This window comes from Mesoplodon mirus (assembly GCF_964341445.2).
Source record: "Mesoplodon mirus genome assembly, chromosome: 4".
NCBI lineage: Eukaryota > Metazoa > Chordata > Mammalia > Artiodactyla > Ziphiidae > Mesoplodon > Mesoplodon mirus.
Window position 1 is genome coordinate 13,986,977 of NC_138979.1, and position 20,506 is coordinate 14,007,482.

The window sequence follows — 20,506 nt, forward strand, 5'->3', positions numbered from 1 at the left end:
TGTAACATAGAAAAGAGAAAGTGTACTCAATGTATTGTATGATTTAACAAGGAGATTTTCTAGGTAATATGTTGAAAGTGCAGTCTTTTCGCTATTTATAGTAAAAAGCAATATAGAGATAAACTAAACTAGGAAAACCACTGACAAAAAAGGAACCAAGACCTGCTGGTTTTGTAAGTTGCCAGTCTTTCCAGACAGCAAACAATGCTACAGTAAGGACTAGCTTCCAGAAAAGCATAAAATCTAGGCTACTGTCAGAAAACCACTATATGAGAGCAAAGCAAGGGTATGGCTGTAAAATCCACTGTTAAGATTTAGTGAGCCTCAGAGAACCTGAAACAATGTCAGGTGTCAGGGTCTGGAAAAACAAAGAAAGAATGAGGAAATATTCCAGACTGGGAAAAACTAAGAGACAGGACAACTGACTGCAATGTGTGATCCTGGATTGGATTCTGGACCAGGAAAAAAAAAAGTCTCCCTCTTTTAGTATGGAGGACATTAGGGGGTGGAATTCAAATAGGATCTATAGATCTAATACTTCTGCAACAATGTTAATTTACTGCCTTTGATCATTGTACTGTAATCATGCAGGAAATTTCCCCTTTTATTAAAACTACACATAAAAGTACTTCGGCTAATAGGGCATTATATTTATAATTTACTGTCTCAAGTTCAGAAAAAAAGATTATACATAGAAAAGTGAGCAAAAGAAGGCAAAGGCGGGAGAGGAAGGGAGGGCATGATAAAGCTAACAGGATGAAATGCTAACATCTTGGGAGTCTGGGTGAATGGTGCAGAGAAATAATGTGTAGTGTTTCTGCAACTTTTCCCAAAAGTCTAAACTTACAGCAAAATCAAAAGTTAAAAAAAAAAAAAAAAAGATGTTAATCCTTCTGGCTGGCTGCCCAATACCCCAGGATGAAGGATAAAACTAGCATTACTTATAAAACTATTCATGAAATGACACCTTTTTTTTAAAATTGGGGTATAGTTGTTTTACAGTGTTGTGTTAGTTTCTACCGTACAGCAAAGTGCAGTTCCCTGTACTATACAGCAGGTTTTCGGTAGTTATCTATTTTATACATATTAGTGTATATATGTCAATCCCAACCTCCCAGTTCATCCCACCCACCCCCTTTCCCCCTGTGGTGTCCATACGTTTGTTCTCTACTTCTATGGAAATGACCTTCTTAATTAAATAGTCTCATCTCCCGTCACTCTTCGGCCCCACCAAACACACACTCCAAACATTCTAAATTACTGTTCCTGCCAAGCCCTGCCCTCTCCCCTCTCTTAACTCTTTGCACACTTAGAAGCTTAAAGCTTTAACCTGAGTGGAAGATTTCCAACGGGAAGTACAAAAAGGGTGTGTGTGTGTGTGTCTGTGTGTGTGTGTAACGGGTGACTCTCAAAACTGAAAAATTAAAAAAAAAAAAAATACAGAGAAGTAATGACAGCTCTGTGATTGAGAGTTTTATTCCTCCAAGGACCAAAGAAGTAGCCCAGCTCTCTTCAAAGAGATGAACAGTCCTAAACAAAAGGGAAGTCCAGTCAATTCCCTGACGTTCACAAAACACTAACCAAAAAGCCTATCTCCCCCAACCTCCCAAAGCACCCTAACGGTATTTATACTAGCAATAACTCCTTCATCTGTTGCCAGTTATTAATAACAGAATGGAACCAAGGGCAAGTAAGGGGGTGGAGTACAGGATGGGAGATAAATCCCTCTAACTGTAGTAGGGGACAGCTGGACTTCTGTCATACCTATTTGGAACTGAGTAAATTTCCATAAGATACACTGCCACTAATGTTAATGTGGTTGTAAAGTATTGTAAGTCTAGTATAGCATAATACTATACTACTGATACAATATAAGTTAACATTGATGAGTCGGAAGAGGATAAAGTGAGGATCAAATGAACTGGTATAGATTTATCTCAATGCAATAAATAACCACTGATTTCTAAAAGATGACCTCCAACTTAGCCTTTAGAAAAAAAATCCTTTCTGAAGCTCGGAGCCTCACAAAACAATCGCATGTCTCCAAGTCTGATATGCATCTCCATTTCCTAACTCTTGCCCACATCTCACTCTATGGCAGTGCTTCTGTAAACACAAAAACACTAGGCTTAAAAAAAGAATTCTGGGCTTCCCTGGTGGCGCAGTGGTTGAGAGTCTGCCTGCTGATGCAGGGGACACAGGTTCGTGCCCCGGTCCGGGAGGATCCCACATGCCGCAGAGTGGCTGGGCCCGTGAGCCATGGCCGCTGAGCCTGCGCGTCCAGAGCCTGTGCTCCGCAACGGGAGAGGCCACAACAGTGAGAAGCCCGCATACGGCAAAAAAAAAAAAAAAAAAAAAAAAAAAATCTATTTTACAATGAGCATTAATTGACATTAATAGTCTTAGAAGATATTCTTCTTAAACAGTAATTCATAATCCAAACTATTTCATGATTGAATTAAGCCCCTCCTATAATATGCATAGCTTTTCACTCATTTCAAACATGTACTTTGATTCTTTTAAAAATATATATGCCAATTTTTTAGATAAACTGTCTGTAATTCAAAGGTATATCTCACCATTAGCTTTTCCTCTCTCCTTGCTGGCATTTCACAGTTAATATCTAACCAGTAATAATATATCTTGGGCCACACAGAAATGCTCTGAAAAGCAAAGGCTAAGTATTGGGTTGGCCAAAAAGTTCGTTCGGGTTTTTGTAGCTTACGGAAAACCCGAACGAACTTTTTGGCCAGTCCAATATTTTTTTAATCTTCTTATAGTTATATATAAAAAGTTAACTTATAAATTGATTTCATTTAAAAATAAGTGAGCTGGATAATACAATATTTAGTATTAAATATTCTTTATCATCACTTATTTATAACTTTTAAACATGTGACAGAATGAACACAGATAAAAGAATTCACAGGGAACATGATTCTAACATATCTTATGAACAATATCACCAAAATTTAGTTCATAATATATAGTATTTTAAATTAGTAAAATCCAAATAGATTATAAGTACTACTTGTCAAAACATTTTATAACACGATATGCATTTTTCCAAAACAACCTTATTAGATGTAAAAGTCTTAAAAGAGGTAAGGGGGGATGAAGAGAAAAACAGTCTATAACCCCCAATCTTTACAGCTACGTTATCACTTAACATCATACCATAATAAAAAAGTCCCTCCCCAAATATTCCTAAGGCAAGCAAACAAGTCTAACAATAATAATAAATTTATAGTATGTTTATCTCACAGCCTTTATAGATTATCAGAAAATCTTAATTATTAGAAAATAAAATGCACAAACTGATTTTAAGTCTGACAACAAAATCAAGTTGTACTAAACTTATACGTGCTAAAAGTAAAATTCAAATAGTATTTACATACTAATGAAAATACCAACTGCTAAAATTTAAAGTTAAACAAGTTTGACTAACTTAATACATTGTTTTTTAATACAGTATTCAACAACTGCAAAAACTCATAAAATGAAAACTTTAATTCATTCCTAGAGGGAAAAAAAGATTAATAAATATAGTCACCAGTACCATATTTATTAAACACTGTACTACATTTAATAATTGCCCATTAAAAATAACATGACAGGGCATAGATTAAGATAAATATGGCCATACAGCAAATACTTCTTTAAACAAGATAATGCTCATGAAATGGCAGAATATAAGAACATCATTGGTATGACTTCCCTTTTCACAATTTATAATAAGCCCTACCTAAGACTTCCTCAATCATGATTAAAAAGCTTAAATAAAATATCAGTGTTTGTTACAAAAACTGCTAATTAAACCAAATCTGCCATTTTTCCATGAGCAACAACACAAGCAACGATAAACAGCAAAATCAAACCCTACTATTGTCACTATCACAAAACCACCTCGTTAAAGAACTCAAAATGAATATGTGTACTTGTTGCCTAAGATCTACCAAAAATATATAAACCTAACAAATGTTCGGATGGAGAATATAAAGTTATAATTATTATTCACTAATAATTGGAAAATTAATCTCAAAACAAAAAATTTAAGCTTTCAAAATGTTTACCTTGAAAAAAGAAACAAATTCTAACCAAATTCCTAAGTATTTACAAACATGAAAATGTTAAGTGATTTAGTTTTCACACAATCTGTAGAAATATCTTCCAAACTAGTTTATACCAACTGGTTAAAAGTAATATTCTTTCCTAATTGAAGAAGCCCTTTGTATCTTCACTTTGTTGAAAACAATCCATAGCAGTATCCTTTCCCTATGTGGGCAATATGTCCTATGAATGATTCTACAGTACTTATCATTAGTTTACTAAGAATTACTCATATCCTTTACAATAAGTAAAAATGTAAGCAGAAAACAGGTAAGTCAGAAGAAGACAGATTAGTATTAGGCAAGCTTTTAGTGTTTTAATTAAAAGACAGAATATTCTCAAACAAATGGTATGACATTTGGTCATTAAAAAAATAATAAACCATTAGTACCACTGGGGAAAAAATAACAGTCAAGAATATATAGAACTTCAAAATTGTTCTGTATTATAAAGGGAAAAGGCTGATGAGATTTTTACTTACATGTGAAATAATCAGTTAATAATATCTAGCAACAAACCATTATTGCTAAAGTTACCCAAAGATTTCAAAAGATGACCAGAGTAACACATGCAAGAAATCCCTCACATGCCTTCAATCAAGTTTTCAATATTTCAAATTTTCAGTTGAAATGGGTACAACCATATTCACAAATATGGCATATTATTTTAAACCTACTCTTTGACTTAATACTCTGTATTAGCCAAAATTTTTCAGTATTTCAATGTTTTCATTCAGCTATCAAGAACTTAATTTTATCTAAAAATGGGAAAAAAATCTATTAAGTAGATGTGCTACATACTTAGCAACAACAAATCCACTTACTTTTTTCTCTTTCTCATGATGTTTATCCTGAGAGTGAGAGGAAGAATCACTTAAACTTTGATCATATGACCTATTACATCCCCGTTTGCTCTTTTTCTAAAAAAGAAAATATGTATACATATAGGTATATGTATATAAAATTTGAAATCTTTTTTGTTAGGTTTAAACCAATTCAAGTGTGAAGTACTGTAAAATGTCTACTGAAGGGAAAAAAAAGTCTATTTCAAACTATATACTCCAGACACCATCCATATATTATATATTGCATTATAAAGGAAAATCTAACCCTAAATCTAACATTAATGCCATGTTTTTGTACGTTTATTTAAAAATGTGAAAACAGACTATATTTTCAAACAAGCAGTAGCTTATTTGTCATTTTAATACAAAACCACCTCATTAAAGAGATCAACTATAGTTTTCAACGTCTGGTTTAAAAAACTAAAGATGTTTCAACCAAAAATAGAGAATGCCATATTGAAAAAGGATGCCAAGACCAGAAGAAAAGAAAAGAAAATATCTGAAGAGTTACTTTATGCCACTAGGAAAAGCAAGAAGCCTTTTAATCTCATACGTTCGGTATTAAGGCATACGATTTTCTAAAAATTTGTCTCTGCAGTTCATATAGAAAAAAAAAAATGAAAGGAAATCTCAGCATTAGACCCATGCATTTTTCAAAGCATTACTAAAACTATTACACATTTCTATTTAAAATACTTACACAGATTCATAAAAAAGTATAACAGAGTTACTGGAGGTGTTAAAATTTGGTGGTACCATAACTAATTAGTTTAAAGTAGATAAAAGTGACTATAAAAGATGATCAAATTCCATGCAAACATAGATCTTATACAATCTTATTAAATTATTAAACAGACTTTTCCCCCCAACCACCAAATGGGATAACAGCACATTAATAAATAACAATGAAAAAATTCTATTTACGCAAAGTTCAAAATCCACTTTCATTATTTCTGTATTTTATCTATATCATCTCTGATTTAGAAAATGAACATTCCAATGTGGTTTTAACATCCTAAAGCAAATTTTAAATTTTACTATCTCAAGATTTCTCTTAGAACACTTCAATGTTCTTTGACAGTCATTAAAATAAATCAAAGTCTTCAATATTAAACAATATATATGTACAATCTTAAATATTTTATATGCATGAACCAGAATACTGGAGTCATGAGCTGCTCATTTCTTAAGAAAGGGGCCCCTAATGATATTATTTATTTTTAAAAAAGAAAGAAATAGCCCTATTCACAGGGGAGAGGTAACAATAAAAAATAACAATGAGACACTAAAGAAAAACAAAGAAGCCTTATATTTTCAGTATACAAATCTGATACCACTAAAGACTGAGAAATAGACAATGGGGCATTAAGGAAATATTGATCTGTCAAAGGAACATGGACACAAAATACGTAATGGTTAATCAAATAATACTAACTCATCCATGCTACTATGTGACAGTAAAGAGTGATCAAATCTAAAATATTTCCAAAGTTGTATTTAAATATATTTTTCTCAAGATCTTTAACCAAGAAGTTACAAAAGAGCCTTGTTTCAGATTTACTATCTCCAAGTAAATAAAAATGAAAATAAATAATAAAATGGGTAATAGTAATAAAGCAAAAAGATGAGAAACAAGTGATAGAGAATCACAAAATACATAATCAAACATCAAAAATTAAATTAACTGAAAATGGTGGTAAATTACAAAGAGTTCTTACACATTTGTATTTTCTACTAAATGTATACCAACATTTACTATTAACTATTAATATAAATTCTAAAGTAGAATATTTTAGAATATTCACCTTTATAAATGAATCCAAGCAAAGCAAAATCTTTTAAAATTACTAGAGCTTTTAATTCCCAACAAAGAACACGCTAAGCAAACTTAATCTGAAGCACAACCAAAAAAAGTAATGGCTATTATGGCTTTTCTATAAAAGACTCAACTCTATTGTCAAAACTAATTATTATCATTTTAAAATTAAATTCAAGACAAATTCTTACCAGCTTACTGAAATGGTATTTACAGTAGCCACAGTACTGGACATTATCTGCACCATTACCTTCTTCTTCACAAAGTAGTCCTGCAAATTGAGCACTGAAAAAAAAAGCCAAGTATATCAACAAAATTTCAAACCATGGTGTGTGTGTGTGTATATAATATAGATATAGATATATTATATATAGACATATATAAAACTGTATATATAACTATATATATATAAAACTATATATAGAGAGATAGATATATTATATATAGATATATATAAAACTTAAAATTCACTTCCAAGCATGTAGGGTTTATAAGAAAACCTTACATCTCCTAAGAGAAAAAGGGAAAATAAAAGGCTTTATTCTAGCTGAGACCGAGAACATTTCATCCCATCCTATGACCAAGAACATTTCATCCCATCCTATGACTGATATATTTTTAAAGTTATATACATGGTTTAAAATAAACTTTTTATCCAACTCTAACAAGGATGAAGATTTATTCACGTTTTATGTCACCAAGTAGACATTAAATTTCTTTTAAGATATCCCCACACCCCAAACTTAACACTTCATTTTACTTTTTCAATCTCTATCACAGGTACAATTGGAAAGGCCAGGTGTCTAAAGGGCTGACATGACATATGATGCAGATTATATACTGTTAGAAGGAAAATGATTCAAGTCATACCATAGTACAGTAGGTAAGAGAAATGTAAGCTGTGTTTTTCTAGTCAAAAAACAATGGAAGAAATGGAACTGAAGCCTAAAGCTATGATATTCTTTTTTTTTTTTTTTTTTTTTTTTTGTGGTACGCGGGCCTCTCACTGTTGTGGCCTCTCTCGTTGTGGAGCACGGGCTCCGGACGCACAGGCTCAGCAGCCATGGCTTACGGGCCCAGCCGCTCTGTGGCATGTGGGATCCTCCCGAACCGGGGCACGAACCCGCGTCCCCTGCATCGGCAGGCAGACTCTCAACCACTGCGCTACCAGGGAAGCCCGATATTCATATTTTTAAAAAACGCGAAGTGCTAAAGTTTAGAATCATTATCTTGTCAATTTGACCTTCCACTTTTAACATTCCAAAATTAAAGTACTAGTATGTATCTCATACCCAAAAAAGGTCTTTCAGCTTTGGAAACTTAAATACAATATTAAGAGAATTCTTATTTTTTATTGAGGTATAGCTGAATTACAATGTTGTGTTAATTACTGAGGTACTAGAGCAAAGTGACTCAGTCATACATATATGTACATTCTTTTCCACTATGGTTTATCACAGGATACTGAATATAGTTCCCTGTGTTATACAGTAAGATCTTGTTGTTTATCCATTCCATATATACCAGCTTGCATCTGCTAATCCCAAACTCCCAATCCATCCCCCTCCCCCTTGGAAACCACCAGTCTATTATGTATGTACCTGATTCTGTTTCTGTTTCACTGATAGGTTCATTTGTGTCATGTTTTAGATTCTACATATAAGTGATATCACATGGTATTTGTCTTTCTCTTTCTGAATTACTTTGCTTAGTATGCTAATCTCTAGTTGCATCCATGTTGTTGCAAATGGCATTCTTTCATTCCTTTTTTTTTTTTTTTTTGCGGTACGTGGCCTCTCACTGTTGTGGCCTCTCCCGTTGCGGAGCACAGGCTCCGGACTCGCATCAGCGGCCATGGCTCACGGGCCTAGCCACTCCGCAGCATGTGGGATCTTCCTGGACTGGGGCACAAACCCGTGTCTCCTGCATCGGCAGGCGGGCTCTCAACCACTGTGCCACCAGGGAAGCCCTCTTTCATTCCTTTTTATGGCTGAGTAGTATTCCACTGTGTGTGTGTGTGTGTGTGTGTGCGCGCGCGCGCGCGTGTGTGTGTGTGTGTGTGTGTGTGTACACACACACCACATCTTCTTTATCCATTCATCTGTCGATGGACATTTAGGGTGTTTCCATGTCTTGGCTATTGTGAACAGTGCTGCTATGAACGTAGGGGTGCATGTATATTTTTGAATTATACAGTTTTGTCTGGATATATTCTCAGGAGTGGGAATGCTGGATCATATGGTAATTCTAGTTTTAGTTTTCTGAGGAACCTCTATACTGATTTCCACAGTGGCTGTACCAACTTACATTCCCACTAACAGTGTAGGAGGGTTCCCTTTCCTCTACACCCCCTCCAGCATTTGTTATTTGTAGACTTTTTAATGATGGCCATTCTGACTGGTGTGAGGTGGTACCTCATTGTAGTTTTGATTTGCATTTCTCTAATAATTAGTGATTTGAGCATCTTTTCACGTACTGAGTGGCCACCTGTATTTCTTTTTTGAAGAAATGTCTCTTTAGGTCTTCTGCCCACTTTGCAATTAAGAGAATTTCAAAGAAACAAAAATCTTTTCCATGGAACTTCTCTGGTGGTCCAGTGGCTAAGACTCCATGCTTCCAACGCAGGGGGCCCAGGTTCAATCCCTGGTCAGGGATTTACATCCCACATGCCACAACTAAAGATCCCACATACTGCAACTAAAAGATCCCGCATGCCACAACTAAAGATCCAGCAGGCTGCAATGAAGATCCCGCATACCGCAACTAAGACACAGCGCAGCCAAAAGAATAAATAAATATTAAAAAACATATTTTTTCCATTTCCCAAAAGTAATCTAAAATGGATTTCATAAATCCACATACTAAAAGCTCAGGAAATAAAGCCTGTTCCTATACTGGCTGCTAAATACAGACGGATTTTTTTTTTTTTTTTTTTTTTTTTTGTGGTATGCGGGCCTCTCACTGTTGTGGCCTCTCCCGCTGTGGAGCACAGGCTCTGGACACGCAGGCTCAGCCGCCATGGCGCATGGTCCCAGCCGCTCCGCGGCATGTGGGATCTTCCCAGACCGGGGCACGAACCTGCGTCCCCTGCATCGGCAGGCGGACTCTCAACCACTGCGCCACCAGGGAAGCCCTAGACTGATTTTTAAAATTAATAACTACATGAGTTATTCCCAAACTTTTATTTTTTATTTTATTTATATTTTTTTGGCTGCACGGCATGTGGGATCTTAATTCCCCAACCAGGGATCGAATCCGTGCCCCTTGCAGTGGAAGCGTGGAGTCTTAACCACTGGGCTACCAGGGAAGTCTCACCAAACTTTTATTTTTAATTGTTGTCTATTATGTTGAATGTTTTGTTTTAGGATAATTTATGCTTTTGAAATTTTATGTTCAAAAAAACATATAAGTACAAGTTTTAGTATCAATTTACAATGCCTCCAAAAATTTAGTAACACGTGTTAAGAACAATAATAATGTTCACAATTTTTGCCCTGAAATCCGACTCCATGGAACTGTGCCCACTTCATAGTAAATACTCAATACATAATAGCTATTAACTATCATTAGTTACTATTCTAAGGAAATTACATTTATGTTTGTTGAATGCACAAAATGTTCTTTACAGCACCACATATTATAAAACAATTTGGAAACAATGTGTCTGAAATTGGTGAAACATTAAATAAAATACTAACATTTGATAGGATATAATGCAGCCATTCCCATGTTGCTAGTGGACTATATCACCTTCCCAAAATTTTTGGTGAAAAAATTATCAAAAAAACAATGTTACATTTAAACTGTGATTTAAAAATTATGCAACAAATAGGTACATGGATAAAAACTGAAAAGAAACATGAACAAAATAAAAATAGAATGTTATTTAAAAAAACATTTAAGGAACTTTTTAAGGAACAGCCACTATAATACTCAGAATGATGGCGATTGCTTTTTTTTCCCCTCTTGAAACACAGACAGTGAAAAAATGCTATCACTCATAAAATCCTTACTAGTATTTCAGGCACTGCACTAAATTTATCTACATCAGCTCTTTTAATCCTAATGACAAATCCAAGGGTAGGTAACCAATAGAAGTACTTTAAACAAAATGTAACTGAATAAGACACTAGAACCAGGGTCCACCTACTGGACTCTGGTAAATACACTCAATTATTAGAATTATCTTTATTACAGTAAATATAAACATAGACACTATCCCAACAAAATTTACTTTAATAATATTTGCGTACCTAAGTTTTTAACTTACAAGGTATTCCCAATTTCACTTCTGTACCATGACAGAAACATACTTACCATGTCACATGGAAAGCCTGTCGACATCCATGTTTATTACATGTCATGCAAGCACCAGTGGCTGCTTTGCTTTCTCTTCCTTGTTCATCACAAATGTAGCAAGTCTTAAGGTAAAGAAACAAAACAAGTTGAAATGAAAACAAAAACTTTACGAGTGCTTCACACAAATATGGATTTTATAGTTATCTTCAGAAGTCAAGGTCAGGTTTACTATCTTACCTACTCCAAATCATGAATTCATTTTTTTTCTGACTGTAATCTAATTTTTACAAACATGAAAACATCAATACAGACATAAACAGTCCTAGTACGATTTCACAAGGCAGTGTTTCCTTAGACTCAAAAACCCCACAAGATAGGAAGAATCTTCACAGGAACTGAGACCAGGGGGCAGGACACAGCCTACCCCACCTCAGTATTAATATACTCCTCCTCACCAATATTTAACTGATTCCTGTAACAAAGGTGTAAAAAGAGGTTTGTCTTTCTTTTCTGCTGGAAGTAAGCATAAGTAAAGGAGGTTGATACAGGGAGTTGGGACTTAGAGGTGAAGGACAGTCCTAAATGAGTGAGCAAGGTTTAGGTCATTCCAACTGTCCACAAGAATCCGACATGACCTATCACTGAGCCCTGCCAACCTGACATAATAGGCCTGGGAGGAAGACACTTCAGGAGATCAGAGATGTCCCCAAGAGGTATTGGCCAATGAACACTCCCAGCAACTTTGACATCTATCTGATCCTTCTCCCAGTTGAAAATAGCTGATAGACAGTACCACTTTTTCATGAAAGACTGAATTATAAAAATGGCAATCTACAAGTGTATAATGAATAAAATTATCAACTGACTGTAAGTTGAGTATACAAAAATTAATGCCTAACTACATATACTCAGATGATACAATTCTAAAAAGAAACCGATTTCTGAACAGTAACAAGGTATAACCTAGCAAACTTCAATAGGACCACATGTATTTTTAAACTTGGAGAAGTTTCCCCCACTATGCACTGTGGTGCCAAATAACACCATTCAACAATACTGATAAGAACACAGTTTCCAAAAAAAAGCCCAATATATAGTAAAGTCAGGTAAATGAATTTCAACTCCTCTGCTGAAAGACATGGATTCAGACTGAACTGAATTACAAAAATTATTTTATATCTCGAAAAAGTAAAATCCTTAGTTACAACAAAACTAACCTAGACACACTGAATAAGAGCATCTCTAGAGACTTCCCTGGTGGTCCACTGGCTGAGAATCCACCTTCCAATGCAGGGGACATGAGCTTGATCCCTGGTTGGGGAACTAAGATCCCATGTGCCACGGGGCAACTAAGCACATTTGCCACAGCTACTGAGCCTGCACGCTCTACAGCCCGTGCCATAACTAGAGAGAAGCCTGTGCGCCACAACTAGAGAGAAGCCCAAACACCACAACAAAGAGCCTGCTTGCTGCAACAAAACTCAGCCCACGTGCTGCAACTACTGAGCCCATGCACTCTAGAGTCCACGTGCCACAACTAGAGAGAAGCCCACTCGCCGCAACAAAAGATTCCACATAGCACAACTTAGACCTGATGCAGCCAAATTAAATCATTAATTAATTACTTTTTTTTTTTTTTGCGGTACACAGGCCTCTCACTGTTGTGGCCTCTCCCGTTGCGGAGCACAGGCTCTGGACGCACAGGCTCAGCAGCCATGGCTCACGGGCCCAGCCGCTCCGCGGCATGTGGGATCTTCCCGGACCGAGGCACGAACCCATGTCCCCTGCATCGGCAGGCGGACTCTCAACCACTGAGCCACCAGGGAAGCCCTAATTAATTACTTTTTAAAAAGAGCATCTCTAACTGTTCAAATTACCAGCAGGCAGTATCAATTACAATGGAAGCATTTAACATACATCTTTTAGCCTATAAATGATCAACAGGGCTTCCCTGGTGGCGCAGTGGTTGAGAGTCCGCCTGCCGATGCAGGGGACGCGGGTTCGTGCCCCGGTCCGGGAAGATCCCACATGCCGCGGAGCGGCTGGGCCGGTGAGCCATGGCCGCTGAGCCTGTGCGTCCGGAGCCTGTGCTCCGCAACGGAAGAGGCCACAACAGTGAGAGGCCCACGTACCGAAAAAGAAAAAAAAAAAAAAGATCAATAAAATTCTAAAAAGAAATGTACAGAGCAGATTGAAACAGTAACTTTTTTAAAACTTATTTATTTTTAGCTGCACTGGGTATTCCGTGCTGCGCACGGACTTTATCTAGTTGCGGAGAGCGGGGTTACTCTTCATTGTGGTGCACAGGCTTCTCATTGCAGTGGCTTCTCTTGTTGAGAAGCACAGGCTCTACGCGCATGGGCTTCAGCAGTTGTGGCTCATGGGCTTAGCTGCTCCATGGCATGTGGGATCTTCCCGGACCAGGGCTCAAACCCATGTCCCCTGCATTGGCAGGCAGATTCCCAACCACTGCACCACCAGAGAAGTCCCAAAACAGTAACATTTAAATGGCAAAATTCAGGGAAAATATGCAAATAGGCCTCAAAGACTATCTCAGTAACTTCCAACAGAGCTGACAGTGAAAAGACACCATCATTTGACCACTCAATAAAACTAAAATTATGACGGATTTTTTTTTTTAAAGAAGTTAGGCCTTCCAGACTTCTGCAATAGCAGAGTGAAGAGGTCCATGGATCCTCTCCTCAGTAAATTAACCGTTTCATAGGTGAAAAAGAACCATTTAAAGTCTCTGTATAGAATAAGCTACAAGGATATATGGTACAACACAGGGAATATAGCAAATATTTTATAATAACTATAAATGGTATATAACCTTTAAGAATTATGAGTTACTACATTGTAAATCTGTAACTTATATGGTACTGTATAACAATTACACTTCAATAAAGTAAAATAAAAATAATAAAGTCTCTGAAAATTGTCCCAAAGACATGCAGAAAGTAGAATATTTTACCCAAGACAATCTACTAAATCTCAATAAGAACAGTGAGAGCCGGTGGCATCTGAGCCATGATCTGCCCCCATCACCACCACCCCCCCACATACTGCTTCCTGTGATGGAAGTTCCTTTCTGGGTGGCGCTGTCAAGAAGATGAGGGCTCCCTCTCTCCACAGATCCTAGTCTAAGGCTACAATTTTACCCGAGGAGGGCCAGGTCTCCAGTGACTCTCATACTACTACTCATCCTGGTATCTCCCACTCGTAGCCTCCCACTCTAAAAACAGGCCAAGTTTCCTGGGTCCCTATCATTCCTTCCCCAGCTTGCTAGCAGAATGGAAGTTCCATGCTAGGAGGGATAAGGTGGGCTACTATACCCTTCCCTCCTTCCAGCACCCTGTCAGAGTACACGTGCCTCTTCAGGAGAAGCAGAGTGCTGTCACCATCCCTAGCTCCAGAGCACTAGTGCAGAGGTTCTGTCTCTACAAGGCAAAGGAAGACTCATTCTCTCGAGTGGCTGCTATCTAAAATGTCTAATTTTTAGGGACTTCCCTGGTGGTCCAGTGGTAAAGAAACTGCCTTCCAATGCAGGGGACGTGGGTTCGATCCCTGGTGGAAGAACTAAGACCCCACATGTCGCAGGGCAATTAAGCCCACATGCCACAACTATTGAGCTCACATGCCTCAACGGGAGAGCCCACGTGCTGCAAACTACAGAGCACACGCATCACAACTAGATAGAAAGAAAAAAAAACCCGGCACGCCACAATTAAAGACAAGCCTGTGCGCTGCAACTAGTGAGAAACCTGAGCAGACCACATGCCTTAATGAAAAAGATCCCACGTGCCTCCACAAAGATCCCATGTGCCGCAACTAAGACCCAACGCAGCCAAAAAAATAAATAAAATAAAATGTCTAATTTTCAACAAAAAATTATAAGACATGCAAAGAAAGAGAAAAGTATGACCCATTCATAAGAGAAAAAAAAAAAAGCAGGCATCGATAACTGTCTTTGCAGGGAATCAAGATGTTGGACTTAGGAGACCAAAACCAACCAAATAGAAATTCTCAAGTTTAAAACTCACTAAAAGGGCTCAACAGTAGATGTAAGTTGGCAGTAGGAAAAGAATCAACTTTAAAAATAGATCAATAGAGATTATACAATCTAAGGAACAGATTTTTTTTTTTTTTTTTTTTTGCGGTACGCGGGCCTCTCACTGCTGTGGCCTCTCCCGTTGCGGAGCACAGGCTCTGGATGCGCAGGCTCAGCGGCCATGGCTCACAGGCCCAGAGGCTCCGTGGCATGTGGGATCTTCCCGGACCGGGGCACGAACCTGCGTCCCCTGCATTGGCAGGCAGACTCTCAACCACTGCACCACCAGGGAAGCCCAGAAACAGATTTTTGAGATTATACTACCTAAAGAACAGTTTCAGAGAAACGTGGTACGCCATTAACTGCATTAACAGATGTATAATGAGAAAATCAGGAGAGGAAAGAAAAGGATAGAAAATGTACCTGAAGAAATAATGGCTGAAAACTTCCCAAATGTGATGAAAAACAATAATCTACACATCCAAAAAGCTCAACAAACTCCATACAGGATAAACACAAAGAGATGCTCACTCAAAAATGATGAAAGGCAAAATAAAGAGAAAATCTCGAAAGAGAAATGAGGAAAATGGATCATCACATACAAGTAAACCTGAGGTTTCATTAGGAATAAAATAGGGGACAGAAAGCAGTGGAATAACATTCAAAATGCTGAAAGAACAAAACTATCAGCCAAGAATCCTACATCCAAAAGAGCTATATTGCAGAAATAATGGCAAAATAACAACATTCTCAGACCCAAAAAAACTGAGATACTTTGTTGCTCCAAACCTCACTAACAAGAACTACAAAGAGAAATTCCTTAGGCTAAAATTAAGTGACAATAGACAGTAATTGCAATCCACACAAAAAAACAAGGAGTTCCCATCACTTATACCTCAATAAAGCTAAAATTTTAAAAAATAAATTTATAGACCAATTAAATAACAAAGAAAGAGTTCTGACAAAGGTAATTATATAGGAAATGATAAAAGATAGTATGATGAGATATTTCTTTCTCATTGTCTTAATTTAAAAAGCAATCACATAGGGGGCTTCCCCGGTGGCGCAGTGGTTGAGAGTCCACCTGCCGATGCAGGGGACACGGGTTCATGCCCCGGTCCGGGAGGATCCCACATGCCGCGGAGCGGCTGGGCCCATGAGCCATGGCCGCTGAGCCTGCACGTCCAGAGCCTGTGCCCAGCAGCGGGAGAGGCCCGCGTACCGCAAAAAAAAAAAAAAAAAAAAAAAAGCAATCACATAAAACAATGTCCATAAATTGTATTGTTGGGACTATAACATACAGAAATGTAATATATGTGATAATGACAACACAATGAAAGAGAGTGGGAATAAAGTTATTTTGGAGTAAGAAAATAACACGAGATGGTACTGGAACCCATAGGAAGAAATGAAGAGAAATAAAAATGGTAAACAGGAAAACACACACTCTATAAATATATCTGTGGTCTTCATCTCTTAGCTTCTTTAAAAAACATAAGATTATACAAAGCAATTTTAACTATTTTGGGGCTCGTAGTATATACAGAGACATGATATCTATAATAATAATAGCACAAAGGTGGAGAGGAAAGAAATAAAATGAATGCTATAAATTTCTATATTTTACTGGAGTTAAGTAGATTCTGGTAAGTTAAGATGAATATTGTAAGCCCTAGAGCAACCACTAAGAAAATAACACAAGAAAATATAATTTAAAAATCATGAAAGGAATGAAAATGGCACACCAGAAAACATCCACTTATAAACATAAAAGAAGGTAGTGTACAAAGAGGAAAAACAAAGTAGTCACAAGACAAAGAAAACAAAGTAAGGGACTTCCCTGGTGGCTCAGTGGTTGAGAATCTGACTGTCAATGCAGGGGACACGTGTTCAATCCCTGGTCTGGGAAGATCCCACATGCCGCAGAGCAACTAAGCCTGTGTGCCACAACTACTGAGCCTGCACTCTAAAGCCCGCGAGCCACAACTACTGAAGCTCATGCACCTATAGCCTGCGCTCTGCAACAAGAGAAGCCACCGCAATGAGAAACTCACGCACCACAACAAACAGTAGCCCCTATTGGCCTCAACTATAGAAAGCCCACACACAACAATGAAGACCCAGCACAGCCAAAAAAACAAAAACAAAAAATTGTTATTAATAAAAAAAAGTAAGAAAGAAAACAAAGTAAAACGGCAGATGTAAACCCAACCACATTAATAGCAATGAATATGAAAATAATCCAATCAAAAGGCAGAGACTGATTAACTGAATTAAAAAAAAAAGTTCCGGGCTTCCCTGGTGGCGCAGTGGTTGAGAGTCCACCTGCCAATGCAGGGGACACGGGTTCGTGCCCCGGTCTGGGAAGTTCCCACATGCCATGGAGCGGCTGGGCCTGTGAGCCACAGCCACTGAGCCTGCGCGTCCGCAGCCTGTGCTCCACAACAGTGAGAGGCCCGCGTACCGCAAAAAAAAAAAAAAAGTTCCATATGCCATCTATAGGATGCATACTTTAGATCTGAAGACACAAGTAAGTTAAAAGTAAAAGGATGAAAAAAGATATACCATGCAAAAGGCAAGCAAACACAAGGCAATGAATACTTTAGATCTGAAGACACAAGTAAATTAAAAGGATGAAAAAAGATATACCATGCAAAAGGCAAGCAAACACGAGGCAATGAATACTTTAGATTTGAAGACACAAGTAAGTTAAAAGTAAAAGGATGAAAAAAGATATACCATGCAAAAGGCAAGCAAACACAAGTGGCTTATTATCAGACAAAAAAAAAAGACTGTTGAGGGACTCCCCTGGTGGCGCAGGGGTTAAGAATCTGCCTGCCAGTGCAGGGGACACGGGTTTGATCCCTGGTCCAGGAAGATCCCACATGCTGTGGAGCAACTAAGCCCATGTGCCACTACTATAAATAAATAAATTTATAAAAAAAACAAAAATAGACTGTTGAAAGAGATTTTATAATAATAAAACCGATATAACAATTATAAGCATATATACATGCAACCAACAAGAGCTTCCAAGACACATGAATCAAAGGAGGAAAAAAGTGATTTGCAAATTTTAAATTTCACAATTAAACAGCTATTGGATTGAGAAGAAAAAATATAAACTAATTTAAGCATTACTGAGAAAATGATCCCAAACAACAATATCGCATCTAAATAAAATGTCAAGTATGTGAATAAAGGTATACTCAGAGGCAAACTTATAGCCTAAAAGCTTTCATCTTAAGGGGGAAAAAAGTCATAGTTTGACCTAATATTTTGAATAAAAGAAACAGTGTTTGTTTCGAAAGGATTCAGGGGCCAAATTCCAACTCTACCTACAAAGTAGAGAGCTGAAAGAACATCACTCTAAACCTATCAAGAAAAAGCCATTTAAACTATAAAACCCACAACTTTTCTTGAAACTATGAAAGATTTGCTCTTGCAAAGGCAACCAAATAGTTTGAAATCCAAGGGCAGACACACTCTCTCCTTCAGCTGCCTAAAATCCACAAGACACTCAGACTATCCACTAACAACAGAGCAAGGGAAGAAAATGTGGAGGAAGACAGACAGATAAGAAACCAGCAAAAATTTTAACAAATTGCTAAAGGCTGATTGTGGGCTACTGCAGTAGTACAGAACCATTGGAACCACAGACAGGAGTTCACACTCACTCACAGACTCTGCTCCATGAAGACTCACAAGGAGCTCTTGGGGAAGACTGGAAGCAAGGAGACAAAACAACCAGAAAAAATCTCCCTTGGTGGTGCAGGCATGAAGGAGAGGATCAGGTGCCACTGAGGCAAAGATATGAAATCCCACCTCTTGCCCAGACACTACTCTCAAAAGCCCTGAGCGTCTGGGGGATTGGCTGCAAATCCTGTCACACCCAGGGCATGAGTAAAGACCCATGATGGCTACGAGGACAAAGGAGAAAATCTTTTACCCCTAAAGAAGCGGCAGGAAAAATTCCTGACCCTAGGATCTGTTATCGGAGATCTTCTAGCACGTGGGGAGAGACAGGAAGCTGTCTCCCTCCCAAGTCCTTCCACAGATGTAGAGCAAAGTCTGCCAAAGGGAGGAGGCAATGAATTGGTGAAACCCTGAGGCCCAGATATACAGAGCCCACCAAGGACTGAGGCTGGACCAAATCAACCAAGAAATCAAAAGCCCCAAACATCAAATAATAAACGACAGCAGTCTAGCACTAACAGGTTCAACAAAAGTGTGGTAAAAGGAAGAGCACAGAAAGAAACCAACCTCTGTGGCACCAAATCACCCAATACTCCAGCCCTCAACCTAAACATGAGGTATCATTAGAGGAGGAGGAAGGGGCAGGGCCACCCCAATGGGCTCAGGAAACAGATCATCAAGCCACAGAGAGAGGTCACACAATGTTACTTCCACCGCACTTTATTAGCCAAAACAAGTTACAGAGCAGCCTAGATACGAGAGATGAGGTATTTACTTTTGGTGCAAATGTAAACTGGTGCAGCCACTACGGAGAACACTATGGAGGTTCCTTAAAAAACTAAAAATAGAGTTAACATGATCCAGCAATCCCACTCCTGGGCATATATCCAGAGAAAACTATAACTCAAAAAGACACATGCGGGCTTCCCTGGTGGCGCAGTGGTTGAGAGTCCGCCTGCGGATGCAGGGGACACGGGTTCGTGCCCCGGTCCAAGAAGATCCCACATGCCGCGGAGCGACTGGGCCCGTGAGCCATGGCCGCTGAGCCTGCATGTCCAGAGCCTGTGCTCCGCAATGGGAGAGGCCACAGCAGTGAGAGGCCCGCATACCGCAAAAAAAAAAAAAAAAGACACATGCACCCCACTGTTCATATTTACAATAGCCAAGCAGCACTATTTACAATAGCCAAGACACGGAAGCAACCTAAATGTCCATCGACATATAAATGGATAAAGAACATGTGGGGGGGGGTGTACACACACCCCCCACATGGGGGATAAATTTGGAATCGGGGATTAACATATACACACTACTATATATAAAACAGGTAAACAACAAGGACCTACTGTATAGCACAGGGAACTATATTCATTATCTTGTAATAACCTATAATGGAAAAGAATCTGAAAAAGCATATATATGTATGTATGTGTATACAGACACAGATATAACTGAAGCACTTTACTATACACCTGAAACCAACACAACTTTGTAAATCAACTATACGTCAAGAAAAAAAAATTCTTAATAGCTTTCCACATCTATTCCTTTAGAAAAAACATAAAGGGAAGTTGGGCTAGCAATTTCTAAGTTTTCCTCTACTGTTATCCTCTTATAATTCAATGACACCATGTTTTATAGTATTTTTGGTTTGTTTGGTTGGTCTGTTATGATCCTTCCTATACTTATA

General features: G+C 37.9%; 1 protein-coding gene across 13 annotated transcripts in view; it reads right to left on the reverse strand.

Annotated features, from left to right (window-relative positions):
* Positions 1 to 20,506, reverse strand: part of MLLT10 (MLLT10 histone lysine methyltransferase DOT1L cofactor) — a 248,902-nt gene that overhangs the window by 130,175 nt on the left and 98,221 nt on the right. For 12 of the 13 annotated variants that reach the window (XR_014293707.1, XM_082617236.1, XM_082617235.1 and 9 more), the window contains 3 exons: positions 11,088 to 11,191; positions 6,962 to 7,055; positions 4,934 to 5,029 (listed from right to left, as the gene is read on the reverse strand). Coding sequence is in view for 12 of the 13 variants with exons in the window: in XM_082617236.1 (XP_082473362.1) it covers positions 4,934 to 5,029; positions 6,962 to 7,055; positions 11,088 to 11,191 (294 nt within the window). In the remaining variant the exon portion in view is untranslated. The remainder of the gene's footprint in view (positions 1 to 4,933; positions 5,030 to 6,961; positions 7,056 to 11,087; positions 11,192 to 20,506) is intronic. The other variant, XM_082617244.1, reaches the window with a different exon arrangement.